General features: G+C 38.9%; 1 protein-coding gene across 5 annotated transcripts in view; it reads left to right on the top strand.

Moving 5' to 3' along the window:
* kalrna (kalirin RhoGEF kinase a) overlaps positions 1-23,854 on the top strand; it is a 362,661-nt gene that overhangs the window by 186,861 nt on the left and 151,946 nt on the right. For all 5 annotated transcript variants that reach the window (XM_089133002.1, XM_089132999.1, XM_089133001.1 and 2 more), the window contains exons 11-15: positions 888-1,079; positions 9,990-10,159; positions 13,260-13,434; positions 13,602-13,797; positions 19,596-19,762. In XM_089133002.1, the coding sequence (XP_088989128.1) occupies positions 888-1,079; positions 9,990-10,159; positions 13,260-13,434; positions 13,602-13,797; positions 19,596-19,762 (900 nt within the window). The remainder of the gene's footprint in view (positions 1-887; positions 1,080-9,989; positions 10,160-13,259; positions 13,435-13,601; positions 13,798-19,595; positions 19,763-23,854) is intronic.

The following is a 23,854-nucleotide window of genomic DNA, read 5'->3' as shown; positions in this document are numbered from 1 at the left end:
ATACAAACACTTAAATTACACTTTTATTTATTTTTATAATAAGATTATATGAAATATAAACATTTAAATGGTGGCTGTCATAAAAACTAGCAAGATTTATTCAAATATGCATTAAATATTGAAGAACATTAAGATTATAATGCATAATATGGTGTATATATTTAGCAAAATGCTCCTCTCTAGAGTTATTTTTTCTAGCTGACTAACGAGTTTATGTGGGTTTTCTGAGATAAATATGACGATGACATTGATTACAAGCTGTTTAACTGACGTCTTTCCACGGTTGAAACGCTGATTGAGCGAATCAATGTGACATGATCCGGATTTCGATAAGTTGTACTCTATCTTTAACACACTGTCAGATGCTCATTCATGTTTATTTCTCGCCACAGCGCCAAAACGCTATTTATGTTTTTGAATTTCTAAAGAAAATGGACGTAATTTGAAAATTGAGACTTTGTTTCACATCAATAGTAACAAAGGACAAAGATTATTGTGAGTTTTTTTGATACACGCAGCCGCGATACAATGATCCATTCATTCAAATAAAACAGGATGACAAATCGATTCTTGAGATTCAACAATCGATATCGGTTCGTAAAAATGAGAATCGATTAATATCGAGAAATCGATATTTATTACCCAGCCCTACAATGAACTAACTTGAGCAGAATAATGATGCTATTGTCTTCTGTAGAGCTGCTTTACAGATGAATTCGAATCGGTTTCATAATTGATTCACTTTACAACAGGAAGACGGTTATTTTCTTGTTTGAATCAATCTATATTATATACAGTGCGATATAAATTAACACATTTGTCGATATCTGGATCTCAACCTTCATTTGAAATGAACATTGATTGATTGAGCTTCTCCGTGTTTTCAGAACACTTACACTAATGCAGATAAACTCCTGGAAGCGGCTGAGCAGTTGGCCCAGACAGGCGAGTGTGACCCTGAGGAGATCTACAAGGCAGCGCGACACCTGGAGGTCAGGATCCAGGACTTTGTGAGGAGAGTGGAGCAAAGAAAACTACTGCTGGACATGTCCGTCTCCTTCCACACGCACACTAAAGAGGTGAGACTCACTCACACATAGGAATGCTGCAAGGTTTTTGCTGAGCAGTGCCAGATGTGCTAGAAGAACATGCTGTTTACCTCTCCAGCTGCCAATCAGACCCTTGTGTGAAAAGCTAAATGCTTTTGCCATTACGTAACTCATTACATGTTTAAGGCCCATTGCTGCAGCAGTCAATAGCAGTGATTATTGTTGATTTATTACGCAGTAATGTGACATAATGCTGCAGGACATCCATCTCTTCATGCACCCCGCGTTTATGTGGGAGGGTGAAGTGGCACAATCCATCTTTCTGGGGCTGTTTGGTGCTGTGCTTGTCTCGTGGAGCTCTACCATGAGCTATAGGTTTGTTGATGTATGGGGATTGTAGGAATGTGGTTTTCTCACGATCGCCTCTGATGTTCTAATCAGCTCTCTCTCTCTCTCTCTCTCTCTCTCTCTCTCTCTCTCTCTCTCTCTCTCTCTCTCTCTCTCTCTCTCTCTATGGAGACTAGGAACATTTATTTCATAATGAAAAATGTCATGTTTAATGTTAGTATTGTTGAAATGCTCACCAAAGCTGTTTACTATTATTCGATAAAAAGTACATAAAAATATTCATAGTAATATTGGGTACACATTATTAGAATTTCAAATAATTGTTTTCTATTTTCATTAGGACTTTTCACCGATTAATCGCAATCCAAAATGTGTTATTTATATATAAAATATTTATATTAATATATAATATACGGTAAATTATATACATATATACAGTATATATATATATATATATATATATATATATAATACAGGCAAATATTTCATATATATATATATATATATATATATATATATATATATATATATATATATATACATGGATGTGTGTATTTATACAAAATAATTATACACCGTACACACACATATATTATGTAAACACAAACTTTTATTTTGGATGTGATTTATCGCAATTAATCGTTGCAAAGCCCACATTTTTATATATTTTAAAATGCAATTTTAAAATAAAACTTGAAAACTTTTTCAACATTCTTCGTTACAAAGCAGAAAGTTAGATTAGCGTTACTGACAGACTGGGAAGAGAGGAGCTGCAACAATGGAGAATATAACGGGGAATATAATGGGGAAATTTTTTTTTTTACTTTCAGGCACAAAAATATATTTTTTGTAGACCCCAAAACAAAGTCAAGACGTTGTAAAAGGGCCAAATACGGCCTCTTTAAGACATCTTATTTTTTGTATTTCAAATGTAGTATGTAAATAGAAATATATAAACTAGGGCTATCAAACGATTAATCGCGATTAATCGCATCCAAAATAAAAGTTTGTATTTACATATGTGGGTGCACTGTGTATAATTATGTTGTATATACATATACATACACACACATGCATGTATATTTAAGAAAAAAAATATCATTTATATATAAAATATTGATATTTATATATAATATAAATTATATATAAATCTACGTACCGTATATACATGAAAATATTTCTTAAATATATACAAGCATGTGTGTGTATTAATATATATAAAATAATTATACACAGTGCACCCACATATATTATGTAAACTCAAACTAATATAATATATAAACTAGACAAAACTAGGCAAAAATATAATATATAATCTAAACTGTGCAAAAATTAATTGCGATTAATCGCATCAAAAATAAAAGTCTGTGTTTACATTATATATTTGTGTGTGCTGTATATAATTATTTTGTATATATAAATACCTATGCATGCATGTATATATTTAAGAATTATTTGCGCTTAAATTCAGTATATATATATATATATATATATATATATAAATACATAATCTAATATATATTATATATGAGTAACACATTTTCTTAAATATATACATGCATGTGTGTGTATTTATATATACAAAATAATTATATACAGCACACACAAATATATTATGTAAACACAGACTTTTATTTTGGATGCGATTAATCGCAATTAATTTTTGCACAGCCCTAATATAAACATGTGTGTGCGTTTTCAATAATGTGTTACCATGTAATAAATTAAATAACTGTAGTTCTGGTAAGTGATACACATGCAAGACTCTCTTTAATCTGTTAACTGTGTGGATTTTGTGTTTGGTTAAATGTGTAACAGTAGTGTTTATACACAGCGCATTCAATTTTTGTGTGTGTGTGTGTGTGTGTGTTGAGGCTGAAAGAGCTCAACACAGAATTATGTGAGCTGAGACTAACATCAGCGGTTCTTGGCAAAAGGAGTTTTTCCTGAAGGCCAAAGTTTTACAATGTTTCACAGAGTTTCTGGAGCGTCCTACTGAAAGAGGCTCCTGCTTCCAGAGGTCACCACACAAGCCCTTGAATGAGCTCAGGTTTTGCAGCACTCCAGAAACACTTCATTTCTGGCTGAACACATACACATACTTAAAAATGAGGAGAATCTAGCCACTGTAAATGGTTTAGACAGAGAGCAAACTAGACGGGAAAAATATCCTCACTTCTACAGTTTGAACACTCACTCATACTTTAAAAGTTGTATCATCCCCCATAAAGGGATAGTTCACTTTGAAATCAATTTTTTGATATGTTTTAGCTTACCTCAAGGGCATCCAATATGTAGGTTTCTTTATTTCCACAGCATTTTAAATTTTGATATTTTTAGGTCAAACCGTTCTTCTCTGTCAGTCATATAATGGAGGTCTATGGTCACCACCTCAAAGAGCATGCACAGAAAAGTCCAAATTAAACATGATTTAATGACTCGTAAATGTAAGTACACATTGATGGCCTTAGACACGAAACGAGTGGTTTTTGTGTGAACTTTGAGGTGGTGACCCATGGGTGGACCCCATAGTCCTACATTCTTTGACTGACAGACAAGAACGGTTTGACCTAAAAAAAATCAAAATTGAAAATACTGCGGAAACAAAGAGACCTACATCTTGGATGCCCTTCAGGTAAGCTAAAAAGAAACCAAAATTAATTTCAAAGTGAACTATCCCTTTAAAAACACACATGGGAATCTAGAATACTTAAAATTGTTTGCTCATCTGCAGTCTGCAAACAAATTACTATAAAGACCATGAATAGCCTCAAAACATAGAAATAAAACATCTTTCTACAGCAATATTACGAACGGGTTAAAGGTGGAATACCTAAGATTTTTGCATTAAAATATCCCAAAATCACAAGGCTAGTGTTATACATTTAGTAAAGATGATAACTCACAATATTCCATATGTTTCAAACAATATTTAAATCGCGAGAAAATTGAGATTTTAACCAAGGAAACGGGACGTGTGAGCAGGGGTGAGCTGGGAGTCGCCAGTCAATCGCGTCATATCCGCTTACCTCGGTTTCCGCTCGTACTGCGTGTAGTCCTGGACAAATGCGGTAGTTGTGCGTTAGCGTTAGCGTCTATCAAACGACAGCTTGTTTCGCGTCTAACAAACGACAGCTTGTTTTTCGCGAATGTGTTATGGAATGGAGCACAATTGTTCTTTTCATTTATTCTCGGAATGTGAACTGTTGGCTGTAAAGGGGGTCGCACACCGGACGAGAAGCGCCGCGCCACGTTTAGGACAACTCCACAGCATCGCACACCGGACGCGCACTTTCTCATCAGTGTATGGCCAGGAATATTGTTATGTTTAATGACAGAAAATGAAGATAATGTCTGTTCTATGTCTGTTCTATGTTATGATTGTACTGTACAATTAAATACAATCGTTGCTGAGTTTGCATTCTGAAAACTTTACCTCAGATCATCCGTTCACGGAATGAATTGAGAATCTCGCCTGAAAAATCTAATAATAACATCAGCAATTGTCATTCAAGCAGCTGATTTCTGTAAATCACTGCAAAACTAAATGCATATTGCAGCATAGGGCAAAGTCAGGATCCATTAGCAACGGTTTGAGACAAAAATAATTAAAATTTTATATAAAACTGTGTAAATGGCGCTCTGTGGCGCAGCAGGATTTTGAACACGGTCCTGATTGAGGCGTTGCTGGGCGCCGCGGCGGCCGCATGCCGCCGCCGGTATGTGTACACTTATAGATAATAATGTGTTCGAATAATTATGTGGTGCGACGCGGCGCTGCAGCTTCTCGTCCGGTGTGCGACCCCCTTAACGTTAATTTTGTGAAACTGTATATTTTTATAAAGTTACCAAGGAGGACCAGCCACGTCAAATCCTTGCAAGAGACCTGCCCCTTCAAACCCTCTCCACCATAGCTTCGTCCAGTGACTCGTACAGTAACATCTGTGATAACTAATTTACTTTTAAACCTGACTTTTCTTGCGCGGTTATTTCAGTTTAATGAAAAACAAGCATGTCATTAAACGCAGCGTTTATAGAAATCGAACTTTACCTCATCCATGACAACTAATTTTCGATTCCCGTCTGACTGATTTATCCACGGTGGAGTTGAAAACAACAGTTCCCATCATTCCGCGTTCCTCCACGTCGTCATCAAGCAAAGCCGTTGTTGTTGTTTTGAATGTAGCGCCCTCTAGCATATAAATCTTAGGTATTGCAGCTTTAAATGTCACTGTCGTAATATTTGTCTATAACTGTCAGGTTTTTTCGTTCTGTTTATGTTTGATTGGATTAAAATCAACCCCGATGCGATTGTTCTGATCATTTGAATAAGTGTGAACCCTGTCATCTGATCTGGTGTGCACCAAACAAGCGGACCGAGAGCAATAAATAGATAGCAACAAAGCAAGCGAACCGAACTACAAGTGTGAACACACCCTAAGAGAGCCATGTCATGTTGACTATGTTTGAAATAAACGTAAAGAAAAAATGACGTGCACTATTGAAGAGGCACGTAGGCCGTGTTTGTTTCCGTAAGGAATATCGATATGTCTTTGCGGTGTGGTTTTGGTTTAATGCATCCATTCTGTTTAGCTTTTCCCTAATGTGGGCGATTTCCTGTATTGTAAAACTTGTCATATGCATTGCTGTTCAGAGCTCTTGTGTGTGATTAATAAGAATAATATTCCTGAGTGTGTCTCAAACCCCTGCTGAGGGGATCATCTATCATGAATATCACATCCTCCTGTAGAGCTCCTCTACGCCTGCAACACGTTCGAGTTAAACCACACCAGGCTCCTCGCTGTAGATTGGGAAACGCCTTATTTATCATTACTGTCTCTCTTTTTGCATCTGGCTGAGTTAGGGTTCCCACGATCATGGAAAATCTGGCAATGTCAGGGATTCATTTTATATTCTTAAACAGTGGTGGAATGTAACGAAGTACAAATACTTTGTTTCTTTACTTAAGTACATTTTTCACGTATCTTTACTTTACTTAAGTAGAATAAATAGTGCATACTTTTTACTTTTACTTCGTTACATTTTGCAGCAATTATTATACTTTCTACTCCACTACATTTCTACAACTTCTGTTACATTTTCATTACATTTTTTGATCAGTTTTTCCCCGGCCAAAACGTAATCTGACCATCCGTTCGTTGCACGTTTGTCTCACCAGTGACGTTTGGTTGCCATAGATACATCAACTAAATGCGTCTCGCACGCAGTGTGTTTATCGTGCATTTTATACGCGAAAATTTGTTTTTACGTGCATAGGAAACACACCGTGGGTAATATACGTTTGGTTAGGATTATGGCAAGCCAAGAGGTTCAGAATTACACCATAAATGAATCGCGTTTACTGCCAAACATAGTTATTAACATATAGTAAGGATAAGCATGGTTTATATTGCCTAATTGCAAGCTTGTTTCAGAAATGGTGACAACAATTTTTTTTCCATCATTATTGAACATCATTATAGGAGTATTAGGTGGAATGAGTTAGAATTAAATGTTTTATTAATCATTAGAAAATAGTCATTAAGAGAATCAATTGTTATGCAAGTACTTTTACTTTTAATACTTAAAGTACATTTAAAATCAGGTATTTTTACTTTTTACTTAAAGGGTTAGTTCACCCAAAAATGAAAATTAAGTCATTAATTACTCACCCCCATGCTGTACCAACCCCGTAAGACCTTCGTTCGTCTTCGGAACACAAATGAAGATATTTTTGATTAAATTTGAGAGCTGTATAACTACCACATTGGCTCCTAAGGGACTGCCTCTTGACGGCCCAGAAAGTCAATGAAGAAAATGTTTGAATATCCCAAGTGACTACCGTGGCTCAACTATATGTTTATCAAGCGACGTGAATACTTTTTGTGCGAAAAAAACAAACAAAAATAACGAGTTTATTCGACTATTTCTTTTCTTCCTTGTAGGCCAGAAACGAGATTTCCTTAGATTTCCACGACGCATGCGCGAGAATTGCGATCTGAAGTAGTGTAAGCAGATCGCAGTTCTCGCGCATGCGTCGTGGAAATCTAAGGAACTAACCCTTTAAGTATGGTTGTCATTGTGTTACTTCTACTTTTACTAAAGTAAATATTTATCTGGTTATTTGTACTTTTACTTACAGTAAGTACTGAGATTCAGTACTTCCTCCACCACTGTTCTTAAAAAGTCATGGGAATTCCTATAGCATTTTTTTTTTGTTTCTGGACATGATCAGTTATGATCAACAAATTCCTCTGTGATTGTTTTTATTTTTTTCTCGAAAATCCTTATCAAATAATCATAAAGGTCATCGCAAATCATCGTTCAAAAGGTGGAAACACTGCAAGGTATTACAAAAAGAGATTTATGTATATCAAACATGCCTGTGTGACTGATATTCTCTGATCATGTTTCAAGATTGGCTCCATGAATTGTTTCTCGCAAGTGAATTAGTTGTGAAAAGAATTAATTCTATTCCTCCAGAAAGAATAGTGAGGATGATGACCTCACTATTGAGACCATGCCGAATCAGTTTTTGATTGTCTTCCACATGGTAGTAAACAAGACACACACAAGTTGCCATGACAACAGCTAACAACGTTTTAACAGTTCTTTCATTTCATTTATGCAAAATAACGCATATCTAATGCGTTTCATGATTTTCTGTAAATGTCTGTTTGTTTATGTATATGTATTTTGTCTCTTATTATTTTTGCAATGTGTTTGCCAATTTGCCAACTTACAATATTCCTGAAACGCACCTTGTTTATTTAATTCCATTGCCAGATAACAACGAGTCATGAAATTGTCATTTCTAATTGGAATAAATAATTACTTCACGACCGCTAAGAAAGTATGTTCTATATAGTATGTGAGTGTGTAGTATGAATGTAATCCAGGTGTTCATGTTGACATTATCATGTGATCTACCAGTGTCAATTGCATTGCTTCTGCTCCATCCATGAATCCTCTCCCGTGGCCTTATGGGATAGTAAAGTGTCCATCATATGCACACTTTATAATCTCACCGGAAGATTTAGGTCATCCGGGGACTTTTTGCCTATTCTTTTATGAATACTATGAATTCAGACATTCTTCTTTTTTCACATACTGCTTTTACCACTATATAGTAGGGAAGTATGTGATTTTGGATTCTGCCTTCAAAAAAAAAAAAAAAAAAAAAAAAAAAATATATATATATATATATATATATATATATATATAGAAAATACACTGTAAAAAATATTGATGGTTTAACTTAAAAAAGTAAGTTACCTGGTTGCCTTAAAATTTTAAGTTCATTGAACTGGAAAAAGTGAATTAATACAATGAAGGAGATTAATTTAACCATCAGAAACTCAAAATTAAATGTTATCTGAACTAAATAAATTATTTGAGTTGATTTTACAAAAGAAAATATGTTGTGATTGCTACACTGTAAAAAAATATTGTTGGTTTAACTGAAAAAAGTAAGTAACCTGGGTTGCCTTAAAATGTTAAGTTGATTGAACTGGAAAAAGTGAGTTAATACAATGAAGTAGATTAATTTAACCATCAGAAACTTAAAATAATAAGTTATCTCAACTAAATAAATTATTATAAAGTTGATTGGACAAAAGAAAATATGTTGTGATAACAAATCTTGAAAATATTTTTTACAGTGTAGAAGACCATCATGGGAATTTTGGCATACTCTTTTCAAAATACTAAAGTTTTACTGTAATCTCATATTTAGGATGGATAGTTAGGAAGGATAGCATGGACATTGGGACACAGGATAAGACTGTGAGAATGTATGACATAAAACACAAAACAGTATGCTCCCTGTCAAAAGTTTGGAATAATTAAGGGTATACTGTAAATAATATTTTTTTTAAAACGCTTTTCTTTCATGCTCAAAAGGCTGCATTTATTTCATTAAAATCCGATAAAAACAGCAATATTGTGAATTATTATTATTATTATACATTGTTATATGATGTATTATGATGATTATCTGTTCTTAAGTTCTACTAATCAAAGAATCATGAAAGAAAATTCAAATTACATTTTTGAAAAACTATTAAAGATTCATAAAGCGACTTCTTTCAAAAACATGTTTATGATTATAAACTTGAGAAACCTGACGGCACTGACCTTGAAACACTACACCACACGGCACTCCAGTGTTTTGGGGGATCATTAAGTTCTACGTTTTAATGAACTGTCTGAATCATTTCTAAACTATTTAATCTTTTACACTGAAATGTTAAAATTGGAAGCAGCATGAGAAATGAGAGCGAGAGCACACATTTCTGGCTGCTTTCTAATATTGGATTCAGGGCAGATTATTGTTAGATGAGAGTTATAATCTGTGCAGACAGGTCATTCCATCTCTGAGTCTGTAGTGAAGTTTAGAAACTTTTAAGTGTGTTACTGTGCTTGTATATGGGTCAGGTTTTGGCTTCATTGTGGGGAATAAATGTTGATTATTACGTAAAATGTAATAGTGCACTGAAGTTATGGAGTAGGAATATCACGAGGAAACATCGTGAGAATTTATCACTGAAAGTGCATGCATTAATGTGCGTTTGTTTGCGTGTGTGGGTTTAGTTATGGACGTGGATGGAGGACCTGCAAAAGGAGCTGCTGGACGACGTTTGTTCGGACTCGGTTGATTCGGTTCAGGAGCTGATAAAGCAGTTTCAGCAGCAGCAGACGGCCACACTGGAGGCCACACTCAACGTCATCAAAGAGGGAGAAGACCTCATGCAACAGCTCAGGTGTCAACACGAGCTCATAACTTAACACACTTTTCATAATCTCAAAAATTCTGCATAACAGGTATTTACGTTACACAGACAAAATTCACACGCAGTAGTTAAACAACAAGTCTAGGCTACTAGCGAGTCTCCGTGATGAGTCTGCCCGAAAATGTGTTTCGAGATCGCCCAAAATGTCCGGGATTCGGCTTTTGCGTTCATCATGTTTACTGTGGCGAGCGGGACGAGCAGTGTTGTAGTCGAGACCACCTCACTCGAGTCCGAGTTGACACCGAGACCAGAGAGAGTCGAGTCCGAGTCAAGACCGAGTCCATAGAGAGTCGAGTCCGAGTCGAGACCGAGACCAGTGAGGGTTGATTACCTAATTTACTTTTATTTATTTAGAGAAATCCTTTTTTTTTTTTTTTTTTTACTGAATTTACTTAGAGTTTAAAAAATATGATCAGTTTAGGGTAAAAAGGCCACATAGTAGGTGGTGTTAAAAGTAATTTTATTACAATTTGTCATGCACAGTTGCGCACTAGAAAATCACCAATCACTGGGCGTTTCAATCAATTTAAAGAAATATTTTATTAACATACATTAATAATCATGAAAAATATTTTTAATTGAACTCGAGTGGACTCGGGAATAAGTCCGAGTCCTAAAAAAAAAAAATGTTCGAGTACGAGTCAATTCCGAGTCCAAATGGACACGAGTCCATGACAAGACCAAGACCATTAAAATATGGTCTCGAGACCGAGTCCGAGACGAGTCCGAGTCTCGAGTACTACAACACTGGGGATGAGTGAGGGCCCCTGTTTTGAATTATGCATTGCATTGTGTTGTGTTGTAGGGTTGAATGAAATGTACATAAACTTAAAGGATAATGTCCTGGCACAAACATTACCGGAACTGCTTTTGTTCTTACTTTGCAAGTATGCAGCACTGAATAAGAGTTTAAAATACTGTATATGCAGCTATAACACTGTTTTGAATGTACACCCATAACACTAAAACATGACATGTGTTGGCTTAATACTGGTGTGAATACTTACCAAAGCCATCTGTGTAAAGTTCTATTAAGGCCCACAGAAAATTCCAGAGATTTAAAAAAAATAAGTGTGTGTGTCAAACATCAATTGGAAGTGTACTAGTGTAAACGTGTTTCCAATTTTTTTTTTACAAACTGGAGTTAAAATAATGCCACAGATATGTTGTTTTTAAACTTTACCCAGAATATTCCTTTAATATAAGCAAATGGTTCTAGACTAACCCTTACTCACACTCTTAAGGCCATTGCACACTGAGTCCGAAATTCGCATCCGAAATTTTCGCACGTTAAAAAAAGAATTCGACCTCACGTTATGTCAGTCACGCTTGCACACCGCCTCCGAAACTTTCGTCCGTCATAAAATGAATCGGATCGGGTTCGATTTTCTGCATTTTTCGCATCCAGAGCCAGCATTTTGAGAGGTCTTTTGACAATTCAGGGCCGGGGGGAGCTCGTCCTCAAATCATTGAACATATGCGCCGTGCTTTCAGTTTCGGTTTTCAATTCGATTTATGTTCTCTTCTCTATATTGGATTATGAAATGAATAAACCTCCCCTTTCAATCAGATTGAAATTTAGGATCGAATAAGGTGTGATCGAGCAGCCTATTCGATAACTAATGTATTATTTGGGCACAATATATGCACAATATAACAGCCTAGCTGATCTGTCTGCCCAGCGCTTCCACTGGTCCATACCAGACACACTGCCAGTCTCCGTTCAGAATCGATTGGTTCACGGAAATTGGTGGTCTTGTTTTTAATATGTGGCTCCAGAATCGCTAGCAAAGCATCGAACTGTCCCACTGACATTCTGAGGTAAATTTTGAATCGCTCAGGATAAATTCGCAACTCCTTGATAAGGAACTCTCCTTCCTCTCGGCGCAATTTCAGGATTGGATGGACGTAATATTTTCTCTTTCTTCTCTTTTCAATAAGAGAGAGGGCAAAAATCATCCTCACTGCTTGACGAATCCATTTGGTATTTTTGCGTTTTTTCCCGCAAAGGTTTAATAAATACGCAACGGACTCGGTGTGCAAGGTTTCTATGCGTGACGAATTTTTAGGCTGACGAACACGAAAATACGCATCCGAAAATTTCGTAATCAGTGTGCAATGGCCTTTAAAGGGATAGTTCACTTTGAAATTAATTTTTGATATGTTTTAGCTTACCTCAAGGGCATCCAAGATGTAGGTGTCTTTGTTTCCACAGTAGTTTCAATTTTGACATTTTTTGGTCAAACCGTTGTTGTCTGTCAGTCATACACTGAAGGTGAAGGGGGTCCTCAATCGGTTCACCTCAAAGAGCATGCACAGAGAAGTCAAAATCAAACATGATTTAATGACTCGTACATGTAAGTACACGTTGATGGCCTAAGACACGAAACGAGCGGTTTGTGTGAGAAAACGAACAGTATTTATATCGTTTTACCTCTTGTAATCATAGCCACAACAAAATGATCTGACGGCACGGGCGCTTCGGTCTGGAAGTGATCGCTTGCACGCCTACCTCACTCTTTGTTTATACAGAGATTTCGGAAGTTTTACCTTTCACGAAACATATTTAGATGCGGTACGGGAACCCGCAATGGAAGACGATTTCGGTATATCTAAATATGTTTACTAAAAGGTAAAACTTCTGAAATCTCCGTGTAAATATTGAGTGACGTACACACGCAAGCGATCACTTCCGGCGTAACATTGAACTGATTCAGTTCGGTTCAGTTGGACATTGAACAACTGATTCAGATCACTTGGATTACACGAGGTAAAAACGATATAAATACTGTTCGTTTTCTCACACAAACCACTCAATGTGTACTTACATTTACGAGTCATTAAATCATGTTTAATTTGGACTTCTCTGTGCATGCTTTTTGGTGGACCCCCTTTGCCTCCAGTGTATGACTGATAGACAACAACGGTTTGACTGAAAAATGTCAAAATTGAAAATACTGTGGAAACAAAGACACCTACATCTTGGATGCCCTTGAGGTAAGCTAAAACATATCAAAAATTAATTTCAAAGTGAACTATCCCTTTAACACATTAGTTCTGTGTTTCTCAGAGACTCAGCGATGAGCAGTAATAAGATGCCTCACACGAGCTCGATCGCTCACATCGAGGGCGTCCTACAGCAGCTCGAGGAGGCCCAGGGCCACATGGAGGAACTTTTCCACGAGAGGAAGATCAAACTTGACATCTTCCTGCAACTGCGCATCTTTGAGCAGTACACCATTGAGGTGAACACATGCTAGATAGTGTTTCAATACTTTTCTCAATAGAGATTTTAAAAATCTTCGATAAACTATTCTTCAGATCTCATGACTGAAGTGATTGATGTATAACTGCTATGAGAATGTCATCAGGCCAGGTGCAGAGATGTTGAACTATCCTTCCTGTCCTGCAGGTAACAGCAGAGTTAGACGCGTGGAATGAGGACCTGGTTCGACAGGTAAACGACTTCAGCGCAGAAGAACCCAGTCTGGCCGAACAGAGACTCCAGCGGCACGCAGAGAGAAAGCTGGCCATGAACAACATGACCTATGAGGTTATGCAGCAGGGTCAAGACCTGCACCAGTACATCATGGAGGTCCAAGCCTCAGGTGAGAGATGAGAGAGAGAGAGGAAGATGAAAAACTGACAGAGATTAAACCGCTGGTGGTCACAAGCTGTTGTACTCTTGGTACCTCCAGTTTCTCGCCCACAGTCTGTTTATTTGCTACCTGATGCATATTGCACACACAAAATTACCAGGGGCTGCAAAAATCCTCCTATGGACAAAGTTTAAAAAAAAAAAAAAACGCCAAAATGTCCTAAATGCAATTGTACAAAAATTCTTAAAGTGCCCCTATTATGCAATTTTAAAGGGAACCGAAAAGTGGTAGTTCACTATTAAGTAATCAGTAACTACTATTTTTTTAATACTTCCCAGAGAACTACTGAAAAACTGTATTAACAATCTAGTAACTACTATTAACTAAAAGAAACTCTTATTAACGAATTAGTAAGTAATAGCTCACAGATGAAAGTGTTACTAGATACTTCTGTGGGAAATGCTAATTATTTGGATTCGTATTATAAAGTGAATATCATTGGAACTAACTAGTAATTACTCAAGTGTTACTAAAGACATTTTCAAAAAGTATGAAAAGTTCACCAAAAATCTCAAACGTTTGCACAAATCATGACTAGATCATGTAGTAACACTTGAGTAATTACTAGTTAGTTCCAATGATCTTCACTTTATAATACGGATCCAACTAATTAGTAAGTAATAGCTCACAGATGAAAGTGTTACTAGATACTTCTGTGGGAATTACTAATTATTTGGATTCGTATTATAAAGTGAAGATCATTGGAACTAACTAGTAATTACTCAAGTGTTACTAAAGACATTTTCTAAAAGTATACTAAAGTTCACCAAAACTCTCAAACGGTTGCAGAAATCATGACTAGATCATGTAGTAACACTTGAGTAATTACTAGTTAGTTCCAATGATCTTCACTTTATAATACGGATCCAAATAATTAGCAACTCCCACAGAAGTATCTAGTAACACTTTCATCTGTGAGCTATTACTTACTAATTCGTTAATAAGAGTTTCTTTTAGTTAATAGTAGTTACTAGATTGTTAATAAACCTTTTCAGTAGTTCTCTGGGAAGTATTAAAAAAAATAGTAGTTATTGATTACTTAATAGTGAACTACCGATTTCGTCTGTGCGCTATTACTTACTAGTTCGTTAATCAGAGTTTCTTGTTAGTTAATAATAGTTACTAGATTGTTAATATTGTGTTACTCATTAGTTCTTGTGTAGTTATTCATTAACGAAGGAACCGTATTCTAAAGTGTTACCAATGCCCCTATTACGCAATTTTAAAGGTACCAATTTTTTCTCTTACAGAAGGTTTCCATGCATCCAGTAAGTAAAAAAATGAACATTTTTCACCATATTTCTCAAAGAGTCTGAAAACGGTTAGTTTGAAGATTCAGTCTCTCTAAACCTACTCTGCTCTGATTGGTCAGACTGCCCAGTCTATTGTGATTGGTCGACCGCTTACAGCGCATGCTGCAAACCAAACATCCATTACAAAATCTGGATTTCATCTCCCGAGGTTTCCTTAGGGCCTGTTCACATATCGCGTCTTTTGCACGCTCAAGTTCGTTATTTCAAATGTAGCCGCGCAGTATGCCCGCTCATAATGGAAGCGGTGCGACACGCTCGTTTTTTCCAAGCACGTCCGCGCCGCATCGAGATAAAAAAATCTCAACTTTTCAGAATGCCGCAAGCGCACCATAAGCGCACAATAGGTAATGTGACAAGAACCAACCAAAGCGCAACCACCCTAGCGCTTTGGAAAAAGGAGAATGCAGCGCGGCCAGCGTTTTCTACGCGTTTTTAGGCGCTATATGTGAATCCGGCCTAATGCTACGTTCACACCGGACGCGAATAGCGCGTCAGGCAGTGTTGTAGTCGAGACCACCTCACTCGAGTCCGAGTCGACACCGAGACCAGAGAGAGTCGAGTCCGAGTCAAGACCGAGTCCATAGAGAGTCGAGTCCGAGTCGAGTCCGAGACCAGAGACGGTCGAGTCCGAGTCGAGACCGAGACCAGTGAGGGTTGATTACCTAATTTACTTTTATTTACTTAGAGAAATCCTTTTTTTTTTTTTACTGAATTTACTTAGAGTTTAAAAAATATGATCAGTTTAGGGTAAAAAGGCCACATAGTAGGTGGTGTTAAAAGTAATTTTATTACAATTTGTCATGCGCAGTTGCGCACTAGAAAATCACCAATCACTGGGCGTGTCAATCAATTTAAAGAAATATTTTATTAACATACATTAATAATCATGAAAAATATTTTTAATTGAACTCGAGTGGACTCGGGAATAAGTCCGAGTCCTAAAAAAAAAATGTTCGAGTACGAGTCAATTCCGAGTCCAAATGGACACGAGTCCATGACAAGACCAAGACCATTAAAATATGGTCTCGAGACCGAGTCCGAGACGAGTCCGAGTCTCGAGTACTACAACACTGGCGTCAGGCGCGAATGATTTCAATGTTAAGTCAATGCAAAGACGCTTTACGCGCGTGAAAAATTCCTGCGGCGCGAATGAGGCGTGGAGCGAGGCGCGGAAGACGCGAATACGCCTCATTCGCGCGTCAGTTCGCGCGAATGGCACGAATTGAGCGTCTGGCGCGTTAAACGCGTTACGCGCGAATGATTCAGTTAGTGCCATTTGTGCATTCACGCGTTTGACGCGAATTCGCGTCTGCCGCCCGAGTTGAAAAATCTGAACTTTGGCGTGAATTCGCGCCGCGTTAACCAATCAGGAGCCTAGCTGCTTGCTCACGTGGTGAAGTGTCTGGATGCTTAAATAAATTATTTTGTTAATATGACTAAATGCATGGTGGGATTATGCACAACAAAGCATGTTTTATCACTTAAAACATTATTTCTATATACGAGACATGTTCATTTTGTATTGAATGTTATTCATTCCATAGCTAGATTATATGAAATAGTATTATGTTGTAAAGACAATCAACATATGTGCATAAATTCGTGTCTGGACGTGAGAGAGAGAAAAAAATCACAGGACAGGTTAATAACTTTTGAAGGCTGGCTCTATTTATCATCAAAACAAAAAATAAATGACAGCTAGATTAGATGGATGAGGGCGAGGGTGATCCTCGCTCCGATGCGGGACAACATGTCATCAAACTGGGCGCGGGACAGGCGGAAGTACCGCTGACAGCGGCCGTCATCCAGCGCAGCTCCTGGAGCGAGCAAATGGTGAAACTCGCCAAATGGTTCGGCTCTGAAGGGTCCGGTGGACACAAATATACGGCGACGATGATCCCCACGCCGCTGTTCTGCTCTCCAGAGTAAATACAGAGCGGTAACTCTCTTGAATGCTCGGTCGACATAAAAACAATGGCCGGCAACGGATTTCGATTCTGACGCGCGTCACGCGCGTAAATTTCGCTTCAAACTTTTGTTTTTACGCGCGCCAGTTTCGCTCTTGACACGCAAATTAACACAAAGTGGTCAAGCGTCAAACTAGACGCGTCAGGCGCGAATTTGACGCACGATTCGCGTCCGGTGTGAACGTAGCATTAGGCTTCAAAACGGATTCACAGTGCTGAGAACAGCGTCTTCTAGACATGTCAACAACACAAAACTCTTCGTCATTAGTCATAGTTATTTTTAAAGAGACTGTCTCAAAGTGTCCTGTATCTGTGTCTGTGTGTGAGTGTGTGCGCACTATGTGAACACGTCATTGTGAGAGGATTAGAGAGATCTCTTGATCAGTCATGGCAAAGTTTTTTTGTGAAGTGGCTGCGAAACTATTATTGTATACAATTCATACAATCTAATTTGTATGTTTCTACTCATGCTGGTGATTAGTTTACCTTCATGGTAACGTTTTACCTGCAAATCGTACGCTTTTGTACATGTCAGATCTGCAAATGAATGCAAACTCGCGCAATACCCATTCAGTTCTCACAAATTCTCATGAAATCTGGTTGGATTTGGTTGAGAAATAGATGCCGAGATGCAGAAAGAGTGTCAGGTGACAGCGTGTCAATAATATATGGCGGTCTTCAGAGACACAGCAATATGGACCAATGGGATTCAGACTCCTCTGTGCTGTGATCTCCAGTCCACAGTCACATGACGCTCAGTTAAGCTTTCGTTTCAATATAAATAATTGAGTAAAAGCAATCAAGCCTAAACACTCAACTCTTATGTCAGTGACCCATCTCTTTAACTGTCCGTGTCTTCAACACACATTACTCTTCCTCTCTGCTTTTATCTTCGTATCGTCCCAATGTCCAGCTCTGTGTCGCAAAGATATTTTTAACACTGGAAACAGACTTCCTCTCCTCAAACTGCTGACCCAACTCTCACCCCCCTCTCTCTCACATATGGGTCTTGGCTGAGGACACTCTTCTGTTCGAGGTTTGGACACCGTCTGTTCCAGACATTACTGTGACCAGCTCTCACACATGCCTGCATGTTCCAATGGAGGGGTGTGTGTGTGTGTGTGTGATTTTGCTGGGACAACATAGAAAATGACTAAATGAAGCTTTATTAGATGGTTTATAAACATATCACTGTACTTTTTTATTTAGTTATTACTTTGGTTTAGTTAAATAAACTTCCAAATTGTATATTTTCGCTCTAATTAATAGTTAATTAACTGACCAAATTGATTTATTTGGATTATTATTTCAGTGAACTAGCTAAAAACACTAATTAACCTATTATGGTTTATATTTTACCGAGGCGTATTGCATTCACTTGAAGAAAAAAAATCAACTCTGTTTTTCTGAATTAATGAGTTAATTTTTCATGAGAAAAAAAAATTTTTGCTCTGTTTTTCTGAATTAATGAGTTAATTTTTCATGAGAAAAATTTTTTTTGCTCTGTTTTTCTGAATTAATGAGTTAATTTTTCGTGAGAAAAAAAGTTTTTGCTCTGTTTTTTCTGAATTAACTCATTAATTCAGAAAAACAGAGCAAAAAAAAAAATCAATGAAAAATTAACTCGTTAATTCAGAAAAACAGAGCAAAAAAAAAATCCATGAAAAATGAACTCATTAATTCAGAAAAACAGAGCAAAATATTTTTTTTTCTCATGAAAAATTAACTCATTAATTCAGAAAAACAGAGCAAAAAAAAAAATTTCAATGAAAAATTAACTCGTTAATTCAGAAAAAAAGAGCAAAAACTTTTTTTCTCATGAAGAATTAACTCATTAATTCAGAAAAACAGCAATTTTTTTTCTCATGAAAAATTAACTCGTTAATTCAGAAAAACAGAGTAGATTTTTTTTTCTTCAAGTGAATGCAATACGCCTCCGTAATATTTCACCCCAAAATCTGAAAAAATAATTATTATTTTTTTGTTTACATTATTTCCCCGGCAGTTATGCATATTTAACTCATTTAATAATGTTGAATTAATTCCCTGATACACTTGATTCTGACTTTTTTTGTATAATGATGCTAAATTGTTTAATTGATATTTGTTCCTTCAGCTAAAATAACAAATAGATTATTCATAACTTATTCGGTTTAAGTTCTGCTTAATACATTGCAGTTTTTTAGTTAATATATATATAAAAAAAATATTAAGTTAAATGTACTCATTTCATTTTAGTGACTTTCAGTACAGTGTAGTTATACTCACCATCACTTCACACATGGGCTTTATTTTGCTGACTGTAAATGATCCTTTCCTTAAACTGCCCTTCTGTCACTGGATTTGAACTAACTGTCATACTGCCACCCAGTGGTGTTGAGCTGTGAACATGTTCTCTCAGATGATATAGATACTGTAGATTCAGCAGGAGTATAAACAGAAGTGTGTATTTGTGTTTAATATGCAGGTATTGAGTTGACCGGTGAGAAGGAGGTGGATCTGGCCACTCAAGTTCAGGAGTTGTTGGAGTTTCTTCATGAGAAACAACATGAGCTGGACTTGAGTGCTGAACACACACAGAAACACCTGGAGCAGGTTGTGCAGCTGCGCCACCTACAGGCTGAGGTTAAACAGGTAAAACACTCTCTTGCATATACTGTATCTGTCTGTATACCTGCTTAAAGGATTAGTTCACTTTTGAAAAAACTTTTGCTGATAATTTACTCACCCCCATGTCATCCAAGTGTCATGAAACTGCACATGGAACATGAACAGAGGTGATCCAAACGCAGGCTTTATTAAAGAGGAGAATCCAGAGACAGGTACAAGGAAACAGGCAGGGGTCAAAACCAGGTAAGCAGTCCAGATCAGCAATCAAACAATTCAGGAATAAGGCAAATGGGAGGACCAGATACAGGCAGAGAGTCCAGGAACCGTGAAACTAGGGAATACTAAGGAAACTAGGAGATACTAGAAAAACACTAGAAGCAGTCAGACACTAGACACAAACACAATACTGAGCACCGAACAAAGGGGAAACTCAGGCTTAAGACAGGTGAACTAAACAAGATGATAAAACACAGGTGCATGAAATAAACCATAATCAGTCCAGGGTAAAACATAAAAGAAACAATAAACTAGGAAGGAGTGCCCCCCAGAGGCTCAAGCGGGCACTCCAGCCGCAGATCATCACATAACCCCCCCTCTAAGGAGCGGCTTCCAGACGCTCCTAGAACAATCCAGGCGGGGGGCAGAGTGAAGGTGATCCCGGGGGAGGGACGGAGGGCCAGGCCCGTGCAGGGGAACGGGACCCGGACACAGGCAAGGCGGGCCTGGGCCGTGGAGCGTGGGTGACCAGGTTGGAGCAGGGCGTGATGGCGGCCAGGGCGGAGCAGGGCGTGATGGCGGCCAGGGCGGAGCAGGACGTGAAGGCGGCCAGGGCGGAGCAGGACTTGATGGCGGCCAGGGCGGAGCAGGCTCAGGCAGAGACGAGGGCGGAGCAGACTCAGGTGCGGTCCATGTCAGTGTCGCCTCCAAGGCCCCCGCAGAGTACCTAGTGCCCCCCCCAAAAAATACTTGGGGAAATTCACGGGAGGAACCTCTGGGTGGTAAACGGGTTCAGGAAAGGTCTCCCGGAGCTTGAAGGGCGCAGTCAAGGTGATGCGCAGAGGCGGGGCCGGCAGGGCGAGGCGCAGAGGCGGGGCCGGCAGGGCGAGGCGCAGAGGCGGGGCCGGCAGGGCGAGGCGCAGAGGCGGGACCGGCAGGGCGAGGCGCAGAGGCGGGGCCGGCAGGGCGAGGCGCAGAGGCGGGGCCGGCAGGGCGAGGCGCAGAGGCGGGGCCGGCAGAGCGAGGCGCAGAGGCGGGGCCGGCAGAGCGAGGAGTCTGGGCACGCTTAGCGGGGCCTGGCGAACCAAACGAGTCCTCCTTCTCCTCCTCCTGCGGCGGCGCGTCACAGGGCTAGACACACTCGCTGGGCTGGACAACTCACTCACTTGAACTGGAGATGCAGCGCTCACTTGAAGAGGAGATGCAGCGCTCACTTGAAGAGGAGATGCAGCGCTCACTTGAAGAGGAGATGCAGCGCTCACTTGAAGAGGAGATGCAGCGCTCACTTGAAGAGGAGATGCAGCGCTCACTTGAAGAGGAGATTCAGCGCTCACTTGAAGAGGAGATTCAGCGCTCACTTGAAGAGGAGATTCAGCGCTCACTTGAAGAGGAGATGCAGCGCTCACTTGAAGAGGAGATTCACTCACTTGACTCGATTTGGACCTGGACACACTTGACTCACTTGATTTGGACCAGGACACACTTGACTCACTTGATTTGGACCTGGACACACTTGACTCACTTGATTTGGACCTGGACACACTTGACTCACTTGATTTGGACCTGGACACACTTGACTCACTTGACTCGGCCGTTGACTCACTTGACTCGGCCGTTGACTCACTTGACTCGGCCGTTGACTCACTTGACTCGGCCGTTGACTCACTTGACTCGGCCGTTGACTCACTTGACTCGGCCGTTGACTCACTTGACTCGGCCGTTGACTCACTTGACTCCTTGTAAAATGCCGAATCGTCGGGTCCTCTGTGAAGCAAAAGTTCCAAAAAATCCACAGTAAAAAGCGAACCGCTCATGGAAAGGGCCAGATCAATATATTGGGAAAGAGTCCAGCTTGGACTCGGAAACGGTATATCAGAGCCGAGCGGTTCAGACAGTCCTCCCCGAAAGAATATCATTAAACAAAAATCATCCAAGTAGGACTGATGAGAGAGCTTCAAAAAATCCATCACAAAAACCTTTAGAGGACGTTCTCCTTGGCGGAGGCATACGATCTGTGCTGTGGGATCCATTGCAAGGTCCGTGTTCCTCTCAGCCGCTGGATCAGTAGTGGCTCAGTATTCTGTCATGAAACTGCACATGGAACATGAACAGAGGTGATCCAAACGCAGGCTTTATTAAAGAGGAGAATCCAGAGACAGGTACAAGGAAACAGGCAGGGGTCAAAACCAGGTAAGCAGTCCAGATCAGCAATCAAACAATTCAGGGATAAGGCAAATGGGAGGACCAGATACAGGCAGAGAGTCCAGGAACCGTGAAACTAGGGAATACTAAGGAAACTAGGAGATACTAGAAAAACACTAGAAGCAGTAATACGTAATACGTAATTACGCTCAAAAGGTCACGGGCGACGTAGCCAGAAGTACAGAGTCAGAGTGTTTACAAGTTGAACGCATAGGTTGAACGTGAAAACTAACTCAAACGCCGTTTACAAAAAAGGAATTAAAAGGTAAAACAACGATGTCGGACGATTTTGATTCTGTATTTCCGGCTACGTCGCCCGTGACCTTTTGAACGTAATTACGTATTACGTGACGTTGCAAACGCGCCTCACAATATATTACAAGGCTAGCATTTGTCCTGAGAAAAGTTACATTTTTGGAATAAGTTTTGAAATAACCGATCGTTTCGCATGATAAGACCCTTATTCATCGTCTGATATCGTTTAAAGACATTTGAAGCTGCATCTGAAACAGTTATTAACTGTCTTTTGGACCTTGAACCATCCGGTTCCCATTGAAGTCCATTATATGGAGAAAAATCCTGGAATGTTTTCATCAAAAACCTAAATTTCTTTTCGACTGAAGAAAGAAAGACATGAACATCTTGGATGACATGGGGGTGAGTAAATTATCAGCAAAAGTTTTTTCAAAAGTGAACTAATCCTTTAAATACATATCGGTAACAGAAGTGAAACTTTATCAATGAAAATGTATCGCTCTCTTCTGTTTTCTTCATATTGTTACTGTGGTACAAATTGCTGCAAATTATATCCCATATATATATATATATATATACAGTATATATATGGCTCTAAGACTTGATATAAGTGTTTAGTGAACTGTTTACAGCTGGTATTAAGATGCGTTTTGGTCGATCGGATCACAAGTGGACGACACTAAATACAGGAGTAAACGGGGTCTAAACCTTTTAAGCTTGTCCACTTTCGACCACTTCCAGAGGTAGACGAAAACCCATTCGACCGGATTGCTTTCGTACTGTAAACACTCATGAGGTTCAATGTGTTCAAACAGCCACAAAAAGCATATTTACAATTAAGTAAATTACATAAGCTTATTCCGTCCATTAGATTGAAAGATCTAAAAAGCATACATGTACATTTACCCACCAATAGACTCTCCCCTTGAAGAAATCAGGACAGAAGTGGTTGAAAGTGGACAAAAGAGACGGATTACAACACCAGGTGTAAACAGGAATGTGTCTCCCTCGTCTACTTGTGATCCGATGGACCAAAACGCATCTTTATACCAGGTGTAAACAGGGCCTTAGAGACATCCAGAATGTGTGCTATTGGGGCATCTCCAGGACCAAGGTCGACCACTTACCCATAATACCATATTAATAATTCTTGTCGGAATATGAGTCTGAATCTGCTCCGTAGGGCTTTGATTATAAGGCGTGTCTTAACCGAACCAGGAAAAAAAAAACTCTGCACTCAATTGGATAGTCGGTAGACCTACAACCAATCAGAGCAACGGAGTGAGTCAACTACTTTGCATACAGTTGTCAACTACAGAACTTACTTATTTTAGAAGTAAAATAACGAGTGATGCTTCTTTTACTTGGTCCTCCGAGTGCGACTAAAGGAGAAACCACAACGACCACAGGCTTTTCATTACGTCCCATCTTCTTAACGACCGT

The sequence above is a fragment of the Pimephales promelas genome, chromosome 7 (assembly GCF_988280905.1).
Source record: "Pimephales promelas chromosome 7, fPimPro1.hap1.1, whole genome shotgun sequence".
In the NCBI taxonomy this organism is placed as follows: domain Eukaryota; kingdom Metazoa; phylum Chordata; class Actinopteri; order Cypriniformes; family Leuciscidae; genus Pimephales; species Pimephales promelas.
This window is presented reverse-complemented; position numbering and strand designations above follow the sequence as displayed.